Source organism: Eucyclogobius newberryi, unplaced genomic scaffold (genome assembly GCF_026437365.1).
Source record: "Eucyclogobius newberryi isolate DKJ021-1_F unplaced genomic scaffold, fEucNew1.0.hap1 SCAF_10, whole genome shotgun sequence".
Taxonomy (NCBI): domain Eukaryota; kingdom Metazoa; phylum Chordata; class Actinopteri; order Gobiiformes; family Gobiidae; genus Eucyclogobius; species Eucyclogobius newberryi.
Genome location: NW_027315724.1, coordinates 16,828,383 through 16,848,301, shown reverse-complemented (window position 1 = coordinate 16,848,301; position 19,919 = coordinate 16,828,383). Strand labels below are relative to the sequence as shown.

Genomic DNA, 19,919 nt, shown 5'->3' with positions numbered 1-19,919 from the left:
ATTAAGTTGATTGTTGTATAGACTAATTACAATTATGTGGTGTATCATCCTTTTGCAGCTCTTAAAACAGAATAAAAAACGAAACCATCTGGCACCAGTGAAACTGTTTAATTGCAAAGGGGAACCCACAGTGACAAAACAAGTACAGTTACATACAGTAAGTGGCTCCATAACGACAACCAGAGCCGGACGATTTTCAAACCCGGAGCAGTGCAGGAGCAATCATCTTCTCTTTCCTCCTCTCGACACAATAACGGAACAAGGCAAACATGGACGCCAGTGAAAACAGCATAAACTCATCTTGTCAGCACGTGCCATAAAAAAAAGAAAATACAAACAAAAAATAAACAAACCATACAGAAATATATAAAAATATGCCATTAGATTCATAACAAAAACTGAGGACTGGAGGTGCTGTATTTACAGAAAAAGGCAATATATACCACTATTTACAACGTAAAATTCACATAGAGGCATGAAGCGATTACAGTGTTACTTGGGAATGTGACGGCAGGAATAAAGTCATATGTTTATTGGGGCACTTTTGCATTCATTTTTAAGCTTTTTTGTATCCACAGTGATTGAAGCCATGCATTAGATGAAAGCTTATGACGTATGAGTCCAAATCCACAATTTACTATGGAAAATATAACATAATAAAGAGAAGGTTGAAAAAAGTAAGGCCATTTGTTAATACCTAAATGCTTCAAATTGCACATTTAGAAACATAATGAACAAATACATGAACGGAGTATGAAATGTATATAAAAAAAGACATATTTTGGTGTATTAATAATTGCAATTTCAGCCTGTATTTGTCATGGTACAATTCACCTGCTCTGCTACCACACATCAGCTAAGTCACTTAAGTTTCTATCCACATGCTACAGACAGCAGAATACTGTTTTACACTCGGCACACCTGACTGATCCTCTTAAAAGGTCCAGAATCACTAATGCAAAGTGAGGAGCGCAGATGGCTCAAGATCGAACACAATCGCTGCTTAACCCCCGGACCAAGAGCGTCCCGTGTGTGACTTTTCCCAATGTTGTGAGCCGGGACTTAAGCCTGGAGGAGGCACATTAGTCCTTCTGACCCACTTACCCACTCACACTTACACATGCTGACCGTGCAACACCCTACGTCACTGCACAGAGTCCTACGAGTGTTAGAAAGAAATACTTCAGTTTGGCATTGCACTAATCTAGCATCCACGAAACAGGTTTTAGACTTGACAAGATTGTAACTTAATGAGTCTATTATTGATGGCTTTACAAAGTTCAAGGGGAAGTTATCAAGTAGAGCCAAGAAAGAAAACGATGCAAACAAAGTATTTGAGGAACAATTATAATTTATGACTCGTTAGTGTAGTGGTGTTGATGGTTTATTCATATCTAAATATTCAAAATACACATGTAAGTGGCTTGATTACCATAAAAATAGAATATATCTTTAGAATTGTGACATGGTGTCGACTACTACATCAACCTACTATGGGACTTAAAGCAGCTATATTTAGTTGGTACGTCACGCTATCTCTGCTTGTTCTTCAACTCAGAAAGCCATGATGTGTTAAGATACATCATCTATAAATTAAGTGCTAGGAAAAAACAAACAAAGAGTTAAAATCAAAAGACACATAAATACTGTACATATCTTTGCTACCACAGCCGCGTTTCTTCTGTTCATGAATCTACAAGAAGAGGGCATAATCCGTTTGGCTTTCCCTCCTGGCAGCACACAAACAAACCAACATTATAGTCCCTTAGTGTCATTACTTTTACATGTAGAAGGCTTTGGCATAATGACTTTAGGATGAATGCACTTCTTGTGAACTCCAGCAGTGTGGCAATGTCAAGGGAAACCAGTGAGTGGCGTGTGAATGTGTTTGTGTTATTATTACAATTCTATGTATCTTGCCACGTATTGCACTTCAGTGATGCCCTTACAAACATCTTTCTCAACATGAAAAAGGATGGTCATAGCTAAATGAGCAATAAAACTACATTATGAGGCCAACAATTTTACATTTACCTCTCAGATCAGCTTTAAAGACATTTTTTTTTACAATGCATTAACTGCAAGCAGATGTAAACGTTGCACAATAAATGCAGGAGTATAACACACACTGCCATAGTTTAAAACGGTTAGTGCCTTTTTGTTCACATACAGTGATAGATTCAAAGTGATGGGTCATGCATCACATCTGTTCTTCTTCTCTTCTCGTCTGAATAGTCCCTTCTCTGTCTTCTTCCGTGTCTCGTTTGGTTCACTGACACTTTTTCAGACTGGATGATGAGTTGGCCGAAACGCACATGCACAAACAGCAACCAGTGACTTACAGCTCACACCAGATCAACACAAGAGAGCTAGTTCGTTGTCTCTTTCGTCTTAGCTGGTCCAAAGGGAAAGTGGGACCAGGTATTAGAGGTGAAAACACCAGAGAGTCTGGTGTACCGTGTTTGAACTCAGCAACCTCAGACTCTCCACAGCAGCAGGTGGTTGGTACTGTCGTCCCGCCCCACTGTCTCACTGCTGTTAGTCAGTCTGAAGTCCTCATAACCGTCTCCTCCAGAGATCACTAAGTGATTGTTCTTAGGGATGAGGTGACCTGAAGCCCGCCGCCGAGCAGAGTCCCGCCTCTGGAGAGGGCTGTCCACAACACTGGCATTTGGTACTTTGGTGACTTGATAAACAGAAAAACATGAAAGTGAACTGATGTTGACTTTTACTTTACTCACAGTATGTTCTACAAACCTGTGGTGTTGTTTGAAAGAGGAGGAAAGTTCATGTCAAACCCCTCTGGCAGTTCTATAGCAGTCAGGAACCGGACATGACCTGTGTGTCCATGAGCTGAGCCCATGGGGACCAGGGGGGACTTCAGAGTACCTGGTGCAGTCCCTGAGCTCACTTTAGGGATTGCCAGAGTGAGCACCACACCTGCAGAGAACAGGACAATGGATTTTATTTTTAAACCCAGCCATTCCGGTCACATTTTGTCCAAGTGTTACTTACCTGCACTAGTACCAATCCAAAGCAGATCTTTACAGGCCAGCAGAGCAGTGATTCTCAGACATGCTGCTTTGTGCTGCCTTATGATTGCATCAGCTCCTGAGGAATGAGAATTAGTTTTAATTAGAAATAGCGTTACAGCATTTTGCTTTGCTTAATGCTCACCTGCAAGCATCTTGTGCACAGCAGGGGCAACATCCACCTCTGTCAGGGCGTCCAGGGTCTGAGCATGGTACAGTCGGACATGTGCACTGCCCTGTAGTGCGAGCCACACGCCATGCCCATAGGCCACAATGCAGGTGACACAGCGACTGCTGTCTGTTCCCACCTGGAAAGAGTGCTGCCAAGGACAATAGAGCTGTTCAGCACCAGAACCTCAGCTGGGCCATGTGGTAAAGTAATGCAGATGTTCTGCCACCAACCTCTTGTACAAGAGTGGCAGTGTTGATAATGAGGACTTTATTTTGCGATCCACACCACAGTTTCCCCCCAACAGGAACCATTTTAGTGACAGGGCTATTGGCTGTGCCCAAAACCAAGGTCTGAGAAGACTGTGGGTCCCAGAAGCTCCCTGGAAATAAAGAGAGGAATTAAGCACAAGGAATTTAGATGGGAAAAAAATCAAAAATGATCTTGACCCTTACCTGCTTCTCTTTGATAGACTATCACTTCTCCGTTGGCTAAAGACACAAATACTTTGTTGTCCAAGTACCTAAGACAAAGGATAAACCATTATGTAAAACATTTGGCATTTCTTTATTAAACATGACTTTGACTGTATAATGGGACTCACAGTATACAGAGGATTGAGGCAGCGTGCTGCATCTTCATGCTGTTCTTTCGGTTGCGGATGTTGTCTGACGACTGGTACACATGGATGCTAAGAAATTGAAGAACACATGGTTTGTAATCAAAGTTAGATTAAATTAAGTGCATTTGATGTGAGTTTTTTTTTTTATCCACACCATCCGTCCTCAGTGCCCAGCCACACTGAGCTCTTGTAGGCCTCAGGGTCAATGCTGAGCAGGTCCTCCAAACTGGCTCGGGTGAAGGAGCCCCTCGAGGAGCGGCGCATGGCACGTCCATCCATCGGACTCTCTGCCTGAGCACGATTACCTCCCCCCACCCCTGTGGTCCCATATGAGCCGGCAGTGGGGAACTCCTGCTCCTCCTCGCTGCTCGTGGTCTCTGTCACCATGTCTTTGGAGCTTGTGCCCTCATCAACTTCAGCAAGAGAGAACACACGTTAGAATTAGGCTTCTCTGGAAACAAGACAAGATGCAGAAGAGTGAAAAAACCTACTGCCATAGCTGGAAGAAATAGTCGAGTGGCTGGCTTGACTCTGTAAAGTTGAAGAGGGGCTGGGTGAATCTTCATCATCAGTGTCATCACTGTCAAATGGAACAAGCTCCGCTCCAGGGCCTGGACAGGGCAAATGCTTTTCAGCTCTGACCGTCTCATATCAGCAGGGAAATGACATTAAACATTACATTATCAATACATTGAATTTTGTATTGTGTGTTTGAAAACAAGAAATAGGTAGAATATTTATTAGGTTTATTTAAAACAAGACAGCGTGCTGATGGTGATAATTCTGGAGCTAGAAAGACTCATGTCAAGTGTAATTTCATACTCAGACCTGTAGGTGGCTCTGTCAGCTCAAGGGTTGAACGGGAGATAGAGATATGAAGCTGCTGCTGCTGCTGCTGCTGCTGCTGTTGCTGGTGCTGCTGCTGCTGCTGATGGTGGTGCTGCTGCTGCTGATGGTGGTGCTGCTGCTGATGGTGGTGCTGCTGCTGCTGATGGTGGTGCTGCTGCTGCTGCTGATGGTGGTGCTGCTGCTGCTGCTGATGGTGGTGCTGGTGGTGGTGCTGGGTTTGACCTGGAGCTCCAGGAGGTGGAGTTTGCTCTGAGCATCGTTCCCTTGAAAGTAAACATATGTATTCATGTTAAAACTATAAGAACACATCTGACTCATTAGAGGCTCTACCTGGGCTTCAGTCCGGGTACAGCAGCAATACAAATGATTCGGGCAGAACACACAGCGATGCAGGCCTCTACTGTTGGCTCATTTTTGATATTTAACAAGCAAACCTAAAGAAAAAGAAAATACATGTGAGTAGTTGTAAGAAAGAAATAGTTGTAAAAATAAATAAGTAAACCATGCTTACCTGTCCCACATAACCATCACTATTACACACCCACACCTCACAGCCACTATCAGGGCAGCTGTGACTCGGAGATGCACAGGAAAACTAAAAGAAGAGAGAAACAATATATAAAAACACTCTATGAAGTACTCTGTATACATTCTTTGACTCATTATTACCTGCATCCCACTGCGCGTCTTCATAATAGGTATTGCCTTTAAAAACTCTGGATCCCACTGATCCTTATTCATGGCTGACAACATCAAAAGAAGAACATTTCATTCACAAGCCCTTATAACAGATCCGATGTTAGTGTCATGTTTCCTTACCTAGCTTCTTCTTGGCTTCCTCAAAGGCTTGCTCAAAGTTGGAGCGAGCATCTGGAGTACTGAATTCAAAGACAAAGCTACTTTCGGCAGAGGACGTAGTGAGTTCTAACTTAGTGGGAAGGAAGGTCATGCTGAAGGCCAACGACTGCTTCTCCGCCAGCTCTCTGTGGATTGAACTCGTCACGTCTTTAATCACCTCATCCAAAGCCTTGAAAACACAAAATACACACACGCGTTTAATTAGTAACAACACTCAGATATACATGTGTGAGAACGCGCAATCTTAATCAAATATTTATAGTGGTGTATGTAGCAGAGGTAAAAATGAGGCAGGAGTGGATTTCTGCTAGAACGAAAGCAAAGGTTAACAACAAACATCTGTTGTTGCTCTTCGAGATAATGATTATGGCTCAAAAAGGTCATAGAGATACGGTAGCTAAAAGAAGACCAAGGAGATGCTTGCTATGTTAATGTAGTTACTATGACAGAGGATGCAGACGATAGGGTTAGATGGAGGCAGATCTTCTACTTCTTAATGTTTGATGATGCACACTGTAACCTTTTGCCATTTGTTTGTCCCCATGTCGATGTTATTGCTATAGATAAGAAATGAGAAGAGTGCTGAACCTGGTGTGGAAAGTTGATGGTGTCGGACAGTTTGCTGAGCTGTCCGAGTGTGCTGAGGTCCTCATCCAGTCGACTGATGGTCTTCTGGAGGCTTTCCCTGTTTGTGCTCTGTGAGGAGTCTGAAAATACAACAAAATGATTTCAATGTATTACATAGGCAAAGTTTTGATACAAATATATGTTACAGGCTCTTACTTTTTACAACCTCCACATCCTCAAGAGGAAGCTTCCACAGGAACTTGTATTTACTGGATGTATCAATGACACTAGCAGCAGAGTATCTGAAAACGAAAGCAAAAATCCAGGCTTTAACACAAGAGGGCAGCATTAAGTTGGCTCACAGGAGAAACATGTGTAGGTCTTGGCCTTTAACTACAATTACAGTTCTGTTGTACAATAAATGTTTTGCAGCAAAAAATGAGTTTCAGATAGGCTTTGGCACAAGTAGCACCAAGTTAATTCATTTTAGAGGGGATAAAACCTTACAGATATTGTCATATTTGTGTTACACATAAGCGAGCATGTCAAGTTTGTAATTATATACAAGTATTTAATTAATTATAAGCAAATATATTCCCAGACAGGGAGTCACTGAGAGAATAGAAAGAAGTGTACCAGAATAAACATTCACCTTTAAACGTAGGATAAATTTCAATTAGGGATAATAAAAGTATTCGGTTAATTGTTAATAAATCATGATATTCAGGTCACAATATAATCATAAGACCTAAAAAAAAAAAAAAAATGTGTGATCATTTTAGATGCAAAAGTCTTTGTCCATTCAAAATATAGTCCAAAAAATGAATCTGAAGTGCTTTTTATCTGGCTGTTTTTGTCAGATTTGAACTGATTTGCCAAGGTCCATTTCTTAAAGACAATGGGATTGAAAGAAAAATAAAGATTTCTCTGTCATTTGGTAATAAGTAATTGTGAATAATCATTAAATCGTACACACAATAATTCCAACACTACAATGTCATATTGTGACATCCCTAATTTCTATGACAACGGTTTTATGTTCAGGATTGTACAGTTGGTTAGGTTGGTTAGTACAGGTCTGGTTAGTTCTGCAGTTGGTCAGCAGATTTGACTTGTGACTGTTTTCTATCAGCAGGAGTGACTGTGGCAGCGGCGTGTGGAGCGTACAGGCTCATGGAACTGCGTCTTAATGATCCAGACTTCCTCTTGAGGGTGGTGCAGATGATAAGATCACTGAAGAGGAAGAGCGAGCGGTCCTTCTTCCCGCCGACGTTTTTCTGCGCGGACAGAGGACACGACATAACAGTCTGTCAGTTTTGTAACACAAGACGTCGCTTAATGTACCTGTTCATTCTTCATAACATAGCAAAACTAATTACTGCATTTGCAAAAATCTTACCGCCTCCATGACAATTTCCTGTCTCACGAACTTCCTCTGGGGATTCAGGATCTAATATAAACAAACAGAAAAACAGCGTTAAGAGATCATTCCAAGGCAAAAATAAAGCCCTTCTCTTTTCTAAAACTAAAGATTAGCAACGATCCATAGATTATAATAAATGACGGTAGAGACTAGAGTTTAGGGAGTTGCATTAATGATTTTACATGTTCCACTCCTTCGATGTGGGCCTCAATCTCCTGGATGACCCTGGCCTCCCTCTCGGCCTCCTCCGCTGAACGCCGGCCCTTGTTGATCTTCTCTGCCAGTCGCTTGATGTCCCTTTGTGCGTCCAGTAGGTAGGGGTGATCCGGGTGGTCCTCTGAGGTGTGCTTCAGTAAGTCCTACAGCAATTCACAGTGACAGAGAATATGGCTTTAGTCACACCGGAGCGGAGCAGCGCAGTTTTAAGTGCATTTTCCCTCACTTACCTTCACTATGAGCTCGTATCGGGGAATCCTCTGAACGGGCTTGATCATCAAATCACCTAAGGCTTGTTTCTCTTTGTTCTCTCGCATGTTTTGCTATGTTTTAAGGAGACAAAAGATGAACAGTTCACGTCACTAACATCAGAGGGAAAATACAAACTTAAAAAAAGAAGAACACTCCATAAATATACAAGCTAGGAAAATATGAGTCAGGAAGAATGCGTTGATAAATATTGTAGGGGCAAATCTATCAACAGAAATGTAATAAATTATTCTTACTATTTGCACAAAATATTATCTTGTTGAATAATGTTTGACCCACAACCTGCTCTGTTTGTAGACTTGACTTTGACACCCCTTATTTATGCATTTTACTCCACTGAATAGACAGGGCTGTCCATTTACTGCCTGTCTCTTCCCGGGAGGACGCTTTGTCAGACCGACACTGACACAAAAGCACCGACTCCGAGTAAACAGCACATCACTCTCACCTCCAAAAACTTGTGAAATGCTGGCTTGGCCTCCTTGGCAATCCTCACTGCGTCTTTGGCATTGAGGAAATTGTCGATGTATTCTGAATACATATTAGCCAAGTCTTCTTTGGAGAACTGCAAACATAGATAAATGTTTCACTTAAAGGGTCAATATGTGTATATGTGTTTTCAACTAAAAATAAAAAGTGATCTGTAAATGTTTACCTAAAAAACTTGTTCAGAACACAAAAACACTCTCACCCAATGTTCAAGACACAAGGTTTAGCTCAGGGGTTCCCAAACTTTTCAGGCCGGGACCCCCAAACTAAAATTAAATAGAGGTTTGTAATAATTTCAAGTTGTAAATTTTTTAAAATTTGGTTTATTTGATTATATTTTAGTAGTTTGTTATCGGACTCAATTTCACTAAAACATAATGTTTTCGACTATACAATAGAGTGTAAAAATGACATTATGAAAGCATCTTGTGTAGATAGATTGCTTCAGGACTTTAAGTAGATTTGTGTATGTTAAAGTGTAGGCCAGTGATTCCAACACAACAAAGGTAAATGTTGTTTTACACTGCCATCTACAGGTTGTCTTCTAAATTATCAAAGTATCATTCATTCAATTAATCAGAATCAGAATAAGGTTTATTGCCATTGTCAATTAACAAAATTCACTATCATAGGAAATTAATCAAATCAATTCAGAGAATAATATTTCTTCATGTGTTTATTGATTATTATATGATTAAGAAATATGGAATATAGTTAAATAACTGTACATTGATTTTAGCACTCACTTCAGTTAGAAGCCAATTCTAGGTTTTGTAACAATTGAACCGCCACTTTTTTTCTTTTTACTAAAACACATTGTTTAAATGTAAAGATCACGTCAGTAGCAAAAGACTTGCCCCGTGTGAGGCTCGAACTCACGACCTTCAGATTATGAGACTGACGCGCTGCCTACTGCGCCAACGAGGCCTGAAAGAGGAATTTACTGCAGTGTGTTTAAGACCTGCTGCTGCTGTGGGGGAGGGCTGAGCGAGTACATCGGAACCAGGACTGGCTTTTAGCATTTAGATAACAAAACACACAATTCTTAAAAAGAGATGTCCACTTTAGTCTGTCCTGCACTGTCAGAGCTGCTTTGAAGAGGTTTCCTTCTTCTATGCACATGCTCATTTTAGGGAGAACGAGATTAACATCCATTAACCATCTACCATTGTTTTTACTACACTACATAGTATGCCAGCAGTACAATAACTTAAGATATCTGCTGCTTCTGATTTCGTACTTCACTGTGATTGGTTGAACCTGCCTGTCACTCATGACAGAGACAAATCTGAGGAGCTGGTGATTGATGGTTTCTGTGTTTGAGCGTAGAGATGCACTAAACTGAAAAGCCCTTAATTAACTAAAAAGAATCATCACAGGAACATCACACCATATCGCACAGTCCCATCTCAAAATGTTTGCTATTCCCATTGCGTGTAATGAAGTAGGCCTCAATAAAATAAACATGTTTAAGGCGAATACAATTGATGGAAGGCCTTAATAGAATGCTACTTTTGTGATCTGTACTCACTGACTGGATGAGGAGATGTCCAACCGTCTGCCTGTCGTGCCATTGGTTGACGCAGTCGGAGACCTGGTCCAGGAAGTGCTCATGGTGCTCGAGGATTTCTGGGATTTGGTAGAACATTTCGTCCACCAGCAGAGGGTCCACAATGGAGCCACTGTCGGGCTGTTTGAGGGGACGCATGTACCCCTGGACACAACAAAACAAACCGTGACTGAGAATTACTCAAGATTTTGTTCTTGACCAATTACTTTGTGAAACCATAACTACTTAGAGCACACACACTGAAGTGCCATAACTGGAGGGACTAGTACGTTGTATAGAAATGAGAAGAAATGAGGGCAGTTTTGTGTAAAAACTCAAATTGGCCAGTCATTTAAACTCAGCTGTAGTTCAATTTCACATGCTGTTGTTAGCTGCCCATGTTGTGCAAAGGTGAATGTATCTTATCCTTTAGTCCTTTGGTCTTTGTGTGCTCAGGAGTACTTTAGGAGAGCAGCGGGGTTGGATGCACTGAGACCTCTGACTTCAGATGGACCAGATGTGGACTTGTTTGGTGTGAATCTGGTCTAGTTTCCATTCACATCTTCACAGCCGATGCGTACTTAGCTGAGTGTGGCAAGTGTGAACAACCGCACAGTCATATTTAAAGTCCATATGACAGGTTCTCTTGTTTTTCCAATTATAACCAAGTTTGGTGGTATAGTTTGGTGGTATAGTTTGGTGGTATAGCACCTGTGGTAAATATTTATTATAGTTTTACTTCCAGTTCCAGAAAAATATGCGTTTAGAATGACAGGAAGTAGAGCTGAGCTCTAAAACAGAATCCCTCTCTGATCTCATCAATGTGCAACGTACCATTGAAAACACAGACAATTTACACTAAATTGAATTATTTTTTATACAGTTTAAACAATCATTCAACAAGATAAACATTGTATTAAAACCATAACTATTGTGTAATTGATATGGATTTTGGCCCTTATTTATGTTATGGTTGCTAGGTAACAGTTGTGGAATCACACATGTCATATTTATTGCCCATGTGACACCAGGAAGTACAATTATAAACTTTACAAAAATGGCCAAAGTGGGGACAAATAGGCAAAATGCTTCGTCATAATCTGAAATATAATTGTGTCTTTTAATTGTGTCTGTTGTGGTGTATTGAAATGTGTAGTCGACAATGTCATATGGACTTTTAAACAAATTATACATGATATAGTTTATTCACTACAGAAAAATCTAATCTCTGTTGTCTTGTAGGAGGAACAGTCTGAAAAATGTATCATAGAAGTGTTTGTGACTCTCCGACTCTTGATTTTATTAATTCATATCCAGTTTGGATTGTCAAACCTTCCACTGGGAACCACAGTCTTTAAAAACATTTATACCATTCATAAAAAAAAATAACACAGTTCTGAAGCAACATCATCATTATCTTCATTTGAAATACAGAGAAGCGGCCCAGGACCATTTCAAACACCTTCCATCCGGAGTCTGCACTTTTGCCTTGCAGTTGCCTTGGTAACACTTTCTCTGTGTCGCCATGGGAACCCACAGCAGCATCACACACTTTGTGGCCACGCACAGATGCACATAATTGTGATTCACATGCATTTACAAGGTGCATCGATGCAAATGACAAACACAAATATTCCAATTCCACACCAGCGTATGCAGAGAACGCCCACACAGGAAATAGCGACAGGTTATACAACTATGCAGATCAGAGGTGGGAAGAACTGTGAATATCATTAACTAATTAGAAATACAGTGGTGACCAAACACATTTTGCCCTCAATATATGGCCTACAGCGCAGAGTTGTCATTTTGGAGTGGCAGCGGCTCAGGAGGCCAACGAGGGACCTACATCAGAACACACACTCACTTCATGTGGATCCGCCTCCCTTTTGAGGATAATAAAACATGTCCCCAAGATGTAAATCCTTTATTGATAGACCAACAACCTGGTTTAAAGTTAAAGGTGTCATATTAACATATTTAAAAATAAAATCATGTAAATGACAATCTGCTGCGATTTAACAATTATTCACAATTATTGTGACTGTTACTAAATCTTTAATTTTCTTTCATTCTGGTTGTCTAACATATTCCTCAAGTTTGTGACACGTTATGAAACTGAACTTTCTGAAAAGACAAAATAAACAATAACAGCCAGATAAAAAAGTTAATGGAATTTAGGTTTATTTTTTGGACAATGGATTAAACTAAAAATATTTAAGAATAAAATATTTTTTGGTTAATACGTTTATATTGTGAATGGAATAATCATGATTATTGATTAACCAAATAATCTTGAAATCCCTACAATGAACAAAATGCAAAATGATGTTATAGTCCATTGATAAGTACCTGAAAAAGAAAGCATACGTCTCCTTTAAGATATATAATATTTAGGTTATTTAAGTGTTAAGCAAATGGAGACTATGATTAAGGTTAGGCTCAGTCTCCACGAACTTAAGTCAATGTCTCCCAGACATGAACTGTAAACTGCACAAAATAAATGTGTCCCATTTTTTGTTTACTAAATGAGATACTTTGATCTATGTTTATAAAATCAAGCCAGAAATGTTAAGGATTCCCGTTTTTTCTTTCTTTTTTGATGTTGGCGTTTACTGAAAGATGTACGTGTATTAAATATAGACTAAAATGTTCTGTCGTGTCGGCTATGAAATGCCTGCATACATACGTCTGTGTGGGTTTAACAGATTAGCCTGACAAGAGAAATAACCATAAGTGGATTACATAACTGCGGTGGAACCCAGCATTTGCTCTTCACATCCTGAGCAGCTTCACGGGCCGACAGAACCACTGTCTCTCATTTAGAATACCAGGCATGCTTAGAATGTCCTTGTCCCAGCCTGTTTTGTGAAGAGGGAAGCTGGACTTACCTGAATGAGAGTACGCAGAGACTCCACGTATGACTGCTCGGTGTCCAGAAGAGTCATCATTACATGTTTTCTCATGTCCTTGAAAGACAAAGCGAGAGAAAAACATGATTACATTGTGTTTTAAACCAGAGCAAATTATGAGAGCTGAGAAGAAGTTAATAATAATGCCACTCTAATACCAGAGGAATTAGTTAATGAATGACTAGTAAAAACACATCTATTTGATTAACTTTCTTTTCTTATACACAGATAAATACAGATGACACAAAGCTGGAATTCACATATCAAATGTAAAATTATGTAATTTATTTTTTTGAAAAACATCAAAATTTCACATAATTTCCATATAATGATATGCTAAAATAGAATACATCTCCAGGGGTCCTCCTAAAATAGTCCTGTGCCAAATATCAGCCCCTGTGGCGTGTTGAACCGCTCTCAGTTTCTCTCACACAGTATGCAGTAACTCACAGAGGAGCCTTTTTGTCCCTCTTCTCTCACCCTCCTCTGCCAGTGGCAAGCTGCCCTATAAATAACCAAAACAATAAGTTCCCAGAAAGGCCATGTTTAGTTTGTGGCGTCTCTTGGGCCCTGTGGGGTACCACCGCAGGGTGAAAGGTGCCGTGTGGAGGGGTCTCTGTCAAAGTCAAACTAAATTATGTCAGTGCATGGGAAACGCATGCAAGATTAAACTTTTTGGTACAACTATGTTCAGGTTTGAAAGGCATATCTGTTGCTGTGGCCAACAAACATACACATCTCTAATTTAATATGGCAATGAACAGAAATTGGAGACTTTCTGAACATTTTTGGCATACTGTAAATACTACAGTATTTGAAGTATTCGATGGCTCATGTGTCTGCACTTGCAGCATATTATGCATATTATTAATGACTCTGTCATGGACCACAGTTCTCTAACTTATCATCCTAATTAAACCTTGAGCTTGATTAAAGTAAAGAATGCACTTTCTGCGCTCTCACTCCCTCGACCACTTCATTAGTCAAATAATTTACCCTGATTTTTGACAAACACTGCTTGGTTCAGGCCCAGGTGAGCAAGCAGCTTCTGTCTGACCTTCTGCCCTCAGCACAAACAATAATGGCGTGTGTTCGGTCCAGATTGAGATACAACAAGATTGGGAGTTCCCTCAAGACATGCATGATCCTGTTCTGGGCCAAAAGTCTTATTAGATTTCTGTGGGTGCGTGTGTGTCTCTTGTGCGCACACACCTGACAGGACAGAATAATGCATGGAATGCTACTTTCATTTTGCTAACACGGTTGTCATGGCAACTGCAGCAGAGAGGCTGAAAGGTTGCAAGAACAGCTGGGTCCAGGCTCAGGTCTGAGTCAAGTTCTAACTCTGAAAGAAAGAATACTATCTGCAATGTCATCCAGTGTGTCAGTCAATACAAAATGATTAAATTGTGAAGAATCCATTTAAAAGGCTTCACTTTTTGTCTGATTGTTATTGAATATAGCCATAATAACTGTTATTCATCTTATTTTAAATCGGTTAGGCTATCAAAATAAAGAAGTTGACTGATATTTTGGTTCAAGTGATAAAAAGCCAAGTGACAATTCATGCGTTTCAGCTCCCAGCTGTACACAACATGTTGAGGACTTTTTCCCATTCAAAAGATATATTATTTAGTTTTCAATTGTTAATCACTATGACATCAGTCCTAATTTCTCATCATTCTGAAACCCATAGATATATACAAAAGTTTGATTATCCCATAGAAACACTGTTTATCCTTCTACTTGAATTGGGTTTCCAAGTAACATAGTGGACATGTCAAGCAGTTTATAAAGCACTGTTCTAACACAATCAATTTGAAGGACTTTGAAAAAACAAACAAAAAAAAAACAAGCATTTTATTCCACATAATCTGTCTTTGAGGTTGTGAATACCAATCAAAACAACAAAGGTTTATAGGCCACTGAATATACACTTCCACATTGACATGTCATTTACCTGGAAATGCTTACGGTCTATGCCAGAGTAATCTTGACAATGGAAAGTATTTTTTAGACACACAAACGTTTCCATTTTCCAGGACAGGTGCACTCAATCTGCTGTTTTCTCTTATTGTTGACTGTGCCAGAAAAAAAAGAAAGAAAAGAAAACATTCGGGAGAGAGATCTTTGACCAGGTGTAGACAAACTGATCTTTCCCAATGACACAGTGCAAAGATGCAAAAATCCAGCCCAATATCAATCAATGCCAGTGAGGGGCATGAACAAAACATGAAATCGGTCTGTATTGAAAATGGTGTTTTTATTTGTAACTCTGCATCAGCCTGGTGTGAACTAAAGTACAAGGATTAAGATGTTCTGTCAGGGCTGCTCGATTATGGAACAAAATAATAATTGAATGTCATGATTAGCCAAATGTTGTTCACACACAAAGAGCGCAGAGCAGAACGTGCTTATAATTAAGAGAACGAACAGATGATATGCAAGTCGGAGACGTATCTAGCAGGAAATGGCAAAAACTATTGGACCTACAATAATGAATTTGTAAATGATGTTTGAGTGCTCAGAAAAAATCCTGTTTGCACCTACGCCTTATCCCTGCCCACAACCCTTTAGTTATTTTTTATAATATTCAAAACTAAAATGTTGCATAGCCACTTCTCAAAATGAAAAACATGTAAATGACAATCCGCTGCTTGTAAAATGTGAAATGTCACTATGAAGAGGCGGGGCTTATCAGTTCAGCAGTTTTAAACAGGAAGTCAAAGCATGGGTTTCTGTTAAAGCCGTTTTAGATCAATATAGCATTTTTCCATGAACAAAATGTAAAATTATGATCTATTTATGTTACAGTTCAATACAAAGTACCTTAAAAAAGTATAGTATGCCTCCTTTCATTTTTTTGTATAAACTGACCTACCCGTTGCTCCTAAGACAACAGCGGGCATTTGTGATTCATGTGGAAAAAACAAGACAACATCTTACTACAAGATGTGCCATAAAGCAAACCCTGCTTCCTCATCTGAGCTCTGTCATCACACACCTCCTCTCTCCTCGTCTCCCCTGGCAACCATGTGCTACTGCTGCTGCAGGCAAAAGCAGCAACAGGCATCCTCTTAGCCCCCGGAGAGAGTGTCTCCATCACCTCTGCCTTTGTCGACCGAGAAAACTGCCCAAGCTCAAGTTTCTTTTCAAGAGATCCCAATACTTCATGTAAACAATGTTATGTAAAACAAATCAGAGAAGAGTGTGGCCCTGTATCTATTAGTCACATTCAGGCAACAGATGACGTCGACCAGGACTTGTCTTGATCAATATCATTCGATTTTTACAATATGGATTTCTCTGGGGAGATGTTTTTCACTCCGATTGAATCATACACTCACATTTAATGAGCGTAATGAGAACTATAACATATATGTAATTGATTTAGACAATAACTTAATCCAATTTCAAATTCAGAATATTTAAAAAGGACCTTAAAATACAATACATCCATATAGAATACTGAAAATACAAAACAGTATCGCCATGTTTCTTAAAGACGTTTCTTTAAAAAAAAAAAAAAAAAATAGCCAATAGTTTTATTGAAACAGACAATGTTTTATAATTTTGTGAATAAAATACTTTTTTCCCAACAAAGGATTTCCTCTATATTTCATAACCAGGGAAATGACAGTGTGCTACAATTCCTAAGGAAAAACCTCAAACACAAGTTGTGCAGATGGCCATCTTTCCCAGTGGCTTTACACCCGACTTGTTAGACTCTTGTATACACTTCAGTCGTTGGCGTGGATTAGCAGGCTGAGTGTTAAGATTAGTGCTACAAGTCGGGCAGCTGTGTTATGTCTACAATGAGTGAGGGCTATCATTTCAAACTTTAATAGAGCCAAAAGCCACATATTCTGTAGACACCTGTCAGGTGGTTACAGTGCCTGACAAGCAAATTACATTATGGAGAAGGTGAAGAAAATGAGGGTATTTTGGAAACAAATGTGGTTAAAGTAAAGCCATACCTCTCCAATGGACTGAGTGCTCCCAGCGCAAACTCTGTTGCCATTCAAATTGCCCCCACAGTTATTGTTGTTTGGATACTGATCCACAACATTGTCATGCCCATCTGCCGATTCCTCCGCTTCGCCTGCATCACCTCCACCTCCAACTTCATCTCCTGTGTTTTCCACATTCTCGTTCATCTCCTCCAAAGCGATGCTAAATTGGGCCAAGGTTCGCACCATCTGCAGCATACGGAACGCTCCTCGGTGCCCCTAGGTAGAAGGACGCCAAAGATCGCTTATCTTCCTTCACAAGAAGTCAGGATGCATCTTCAAAAGGCATCGTCATCAACGCAAAGAATGTTTTTTCTTCTTGAATTTAGTCCCTTGTAAATCTGCTGTGTTCCAAGCGCAGGGAGGCTGAGCTGCAGATCTTGAGGCAGCATGTGTGTGGAGAGGCACAACACGCTCAGGCAAGACGTGAGCGCACGCCGAAGTGTGAGATGAGGAAAAGTGTATTGCCGTGTGTGTGTGTCTAACTCTCCCCTGGCTGCTGTATAATGAGAGACAGTAGGCAGGGCAGCAGACGCGCAGAGCTCAGACCTGACCAATCCCCCCCGACAAATAATCGATGAGGAGGAGGCTTCTGGGAGCTGACACAGAGCGGTAATCCGTCTAACACTGCATCATCTCAGCCTCTCCCATGACAACAGTCGACTGCACTGAGAAACACATAAGAGTTGTTTCCATGCAGTAGGCGCTGAAAACCACAACTGTATAGATATGTAGTTTCTACAGAATGAAGAAGCGACGCATAACTAAGATATTATAGATTTGTCTGTTAGTAAATCTCTAAATAATATTTATTTAGGATGGATCCATTATATACAATCCATCCATTCATTTTTGTCCCGCTTTATCCAGGGCCGTGTCTAAGTAGAGAGACCCTGACTTACAAGCATATTTCTCAAAGTAAAGTAGTGATATCAACTGTATTTACTTCAATCACTTGTCTTGTCCTGTAGGTTTAGTAGGTTAGTCCAGATTTAGTCTACTTCTAGATCTGGTTCAGCCTTCCAAGTTCCACCAAGACTAGACAGAGGAACTAGATTAGAAAAATTGGAGAAGCACCGACTTACAACATTCACTTCAATAGTAAATAAATATTATTAAAAAATAAATAAATCTACTATTATATGATTTCTATTCAGAAGCATGTACAGTAGGTCACTAGAAGTTGGTCAGAAAGCCCTCAGTTGTTTTCCTCCTGCAGAGATCAGTAGTTAACAAAGGTTACCAAAGGCCATGTAAATGTCAAGCTCATGGCAGGAAATTGGCCTTCAAACCTTGTTACCATAGAGACAATAGACACCTTTGAAGGTCTGGTGACATCGTGCATGGCCAGCTCTGAGGCATATTCTGAGCTGGACACATTTAAATCATCCTTACATTAAGTAGAGCTCATTCCGATGATTTCAATAATAGGGTGATTTAGTCTGATGCGGCTTGACTTTTATTGTTACAGTTCACATGTGGCCTAAAGTAATAAAAGGTGGACGTTGTAGTTTGTCTAAAATCACTCATATACATTTAATACAACTCAAGTTAAAACATTCATAATTTTAATTAAAGATTTAACTATGAAAAAAGTGGTTACTGTAAAAATGCCAAGATGCTATTTCAATAAGCCTTTAATCAGTATTAGGGGCTAGTTCCTTTTGCAGAAGTTCATTAAATAAGGATTTGCACTCTTTGATGGATAAACCCAGTGTACTTTGACACCATTTTATGTTCTACACTTTTACACTCTCACTTTAAGCATACAGGCTTTATCCAGCTTAACTAGGTCTTTTAAATAAAACAAGTGGGTATTTCCAAATGTAATGACTGTAGATTAACACCAAACGCATAATGTTTTTTTTTTCAAATTGAATTAATGTTATTGCTAAAGGCATCTAGTGCTAATAATTGCTCAGGTACACAAATTGTAGTAGTCTCTTGTGGGGTCCTTATGTTGATTCCCGCTCACATAATCAAATCAGTTCAGAGTGTTGTACCAGGGGGCCCTCATAGTCTCAAGCGCAGTAAATGTTTGTCCTCAATAGGCGGATAAGGTTTGACTCTGTGAAAGGTGCTGGCATGCAATGGGGTGCATTTCCATAGGTGCCCACGGCAGAGAGAGCGGACAGCAGTCTGGAGACAAAGCACTCTCCCTCAAAGAGTAAGTGGCCCGCTGCAGCCTGACCCAGATTTCTGAGTGCTGTTTCCAAGTACACCTGCACACAGCATCTATTCAGGTGGAGCCGACCGCTGATTATGCTAGGATTGATAATGAACTGTACCAACATTTGACAAATAAGCAAATTGCAGGCCATGTATGACCGCTCGAAAAAGGACAGGATTTATTTAAGTTCAATACAGCCAGCTCAAAGCCAACTCGATCTAAACATTTTCAGACATTATTTTAACAAAGTGCCAAAATGAGCCTGTAAACAGACTGAATTGATCCTACAATTAATCACAAAAGGACCAAATGATCACTTTATACCAGGGGTTGGCAATTATTTTCCTCCGAGGGCCATATTCGAATCCAGGCAAGTAGCTGAGGGCCGGCCCGCTATCATTGGTGTGAAGAAAAATAAATCAAAAAAATTAAATATCAAATAAAATATAACTTTTCTGTCAAATATAGGCTATTGAATCTATAATTTAATTCATTCCACGTCATATTTATTAAGGATCCAAGTGCAGACAGACGCCTGAGGGCAAAAAAGAAAAAAAAAAAGAATTATTAGGCCCGAGCGCCACAAGCTGGCGAGAGGCCTATTAATCTCGTAAGGCCGTGCGAAGCACGGCTGCGAAAGTGCGCACATAATCGAGCGCGAAGCGCTCGCCCACTTCCAAACACTCACTAACGCACGCCCCATGCATACTAATTAGTAGTAGGAAAATGGAACTTTACCGTTGTAAACGGGCGAAGCCCGTGCAAAAGTATGCACTAAACGAG

The 19,919-nt window shown here is 40.1% G+C and overlaps 1 protein-coding gene and 1 non-coding gene across 2 annotated transcripts in view; both read right to left on the bottom strand.

Annotated features, from left to right (window-relative positions):
* Nucleotides 1–92: 92 nt before the first annotated feature.
* LOC140375803 (rho guanine nucleotide exchange factor 17-like) overlaps nucleotides 93–19,919 on the bottom strand; it is a 49,952-nt gene continuing 30,125 nt past the window's right edge. Inside the window, exons 2-25 of the mRNA XM_072461908.1 lie at nucleotides 12,936–13,013; nucleotides 10,027–10,209; nucleotides 8,455–8,571; nucleotides 7,967–8,059; nucleotides 7,703–7,879; nucleotides 7,497–7,547; nucleotides 7,265–7,374; nucleotides 6,314–6,399; nucleotides 6,119–6,237; nucleotides 5,492–5,699; nucleotides 5,342–5,415; nucleotides 5,184–5,267; nucleotides 5,003–5,106; nucleotides 4,888–4,935; nucleotides 4,652–4,713; nucleotides 4,315–4,434; nucleotides 3,978–4,236; nucleotides 3,806–3,892; nucleotides 3,657–3,724; nucleotides 3,435–3,583; nucleotides 3,178–3,352; nucleotides 3,016–3,111; nucleotides 2,758–2,940; nucleotides 93–2,686 (exon numbers count right to left, since the gene is read on the bottom strand). Of these exons, the coding sequence (XP_072318009.1) occupies nucleotides 2,478–2,686; nucleotides 2,758–2,940; nucleotides 3,016–3,111; nucleotides 3,178–3,352; nucleotides 3,435–3,583; nucleotides 3,657–3,724; nucleotides 3,806–3,892; nucleotides 3,978–4,236; nucleotides 4,315–4,434; nucleotides 4,652–4,713; nucleotides 4,888–4,935; nucleotides 5,003–5,106; nucleotides 5,184–5,267; nucleotides 5,342–5,415; nucleotides 5,492–5,699; nucleotides 6,119–6,237; nucleotides 6,314–6,399; nucleotides 7,265–7,374; nucleotides 7,497–7,547; nucleotides 7,703–7,879; nucleotides 7,967–8,059; nucleotides 8,455–8,571; nucleotides 10,027–10,209; nucleotides 12,936–13,013 (2,940 nt within the window). The 3' untranslated portion in view covers nucleotides 93–2,477. The remainder of the gene's footprint in view (nucleotides 2,687–2,757; nucleotides 2,941–3,015; nucleotides 3,112–3,177; nucleotides 3,353–3,434; nucleotides 3,584–3,656; nucleotides 3,725–3,805; nucleotides 3,893–3,977; nucleotides 4,237–4,314; nucleotides 4,435–4,651; nucleotides 4,714–4,887; nucleotides 4,936–5,002; nucleotides 5,107–5,183; nucleotides 5,268–5,341; nucleotides 5,416–5,491; nucleotides 5,700–6,118; nucleotides 6,238–6,313; nucleotides 6,400–7,264; nucleotides 7,375–7,496; nucleotides 7,548–7,702; nucleotides 7,880–7,966; nucleotides 8,060–8,454; nucleotides 8,572–10,026; nucleotides 10,210–12,935; nucleotides 13,014–19,919) is intronic.
* On the bottom strand, nucleotides 9,350–9,422 carry trnam-cau (transfer RNA methionine (anticodon CAU)). The gene has a single exon. It is a non-coding gene; the product is annotated as a tRNA-Met (tRNA).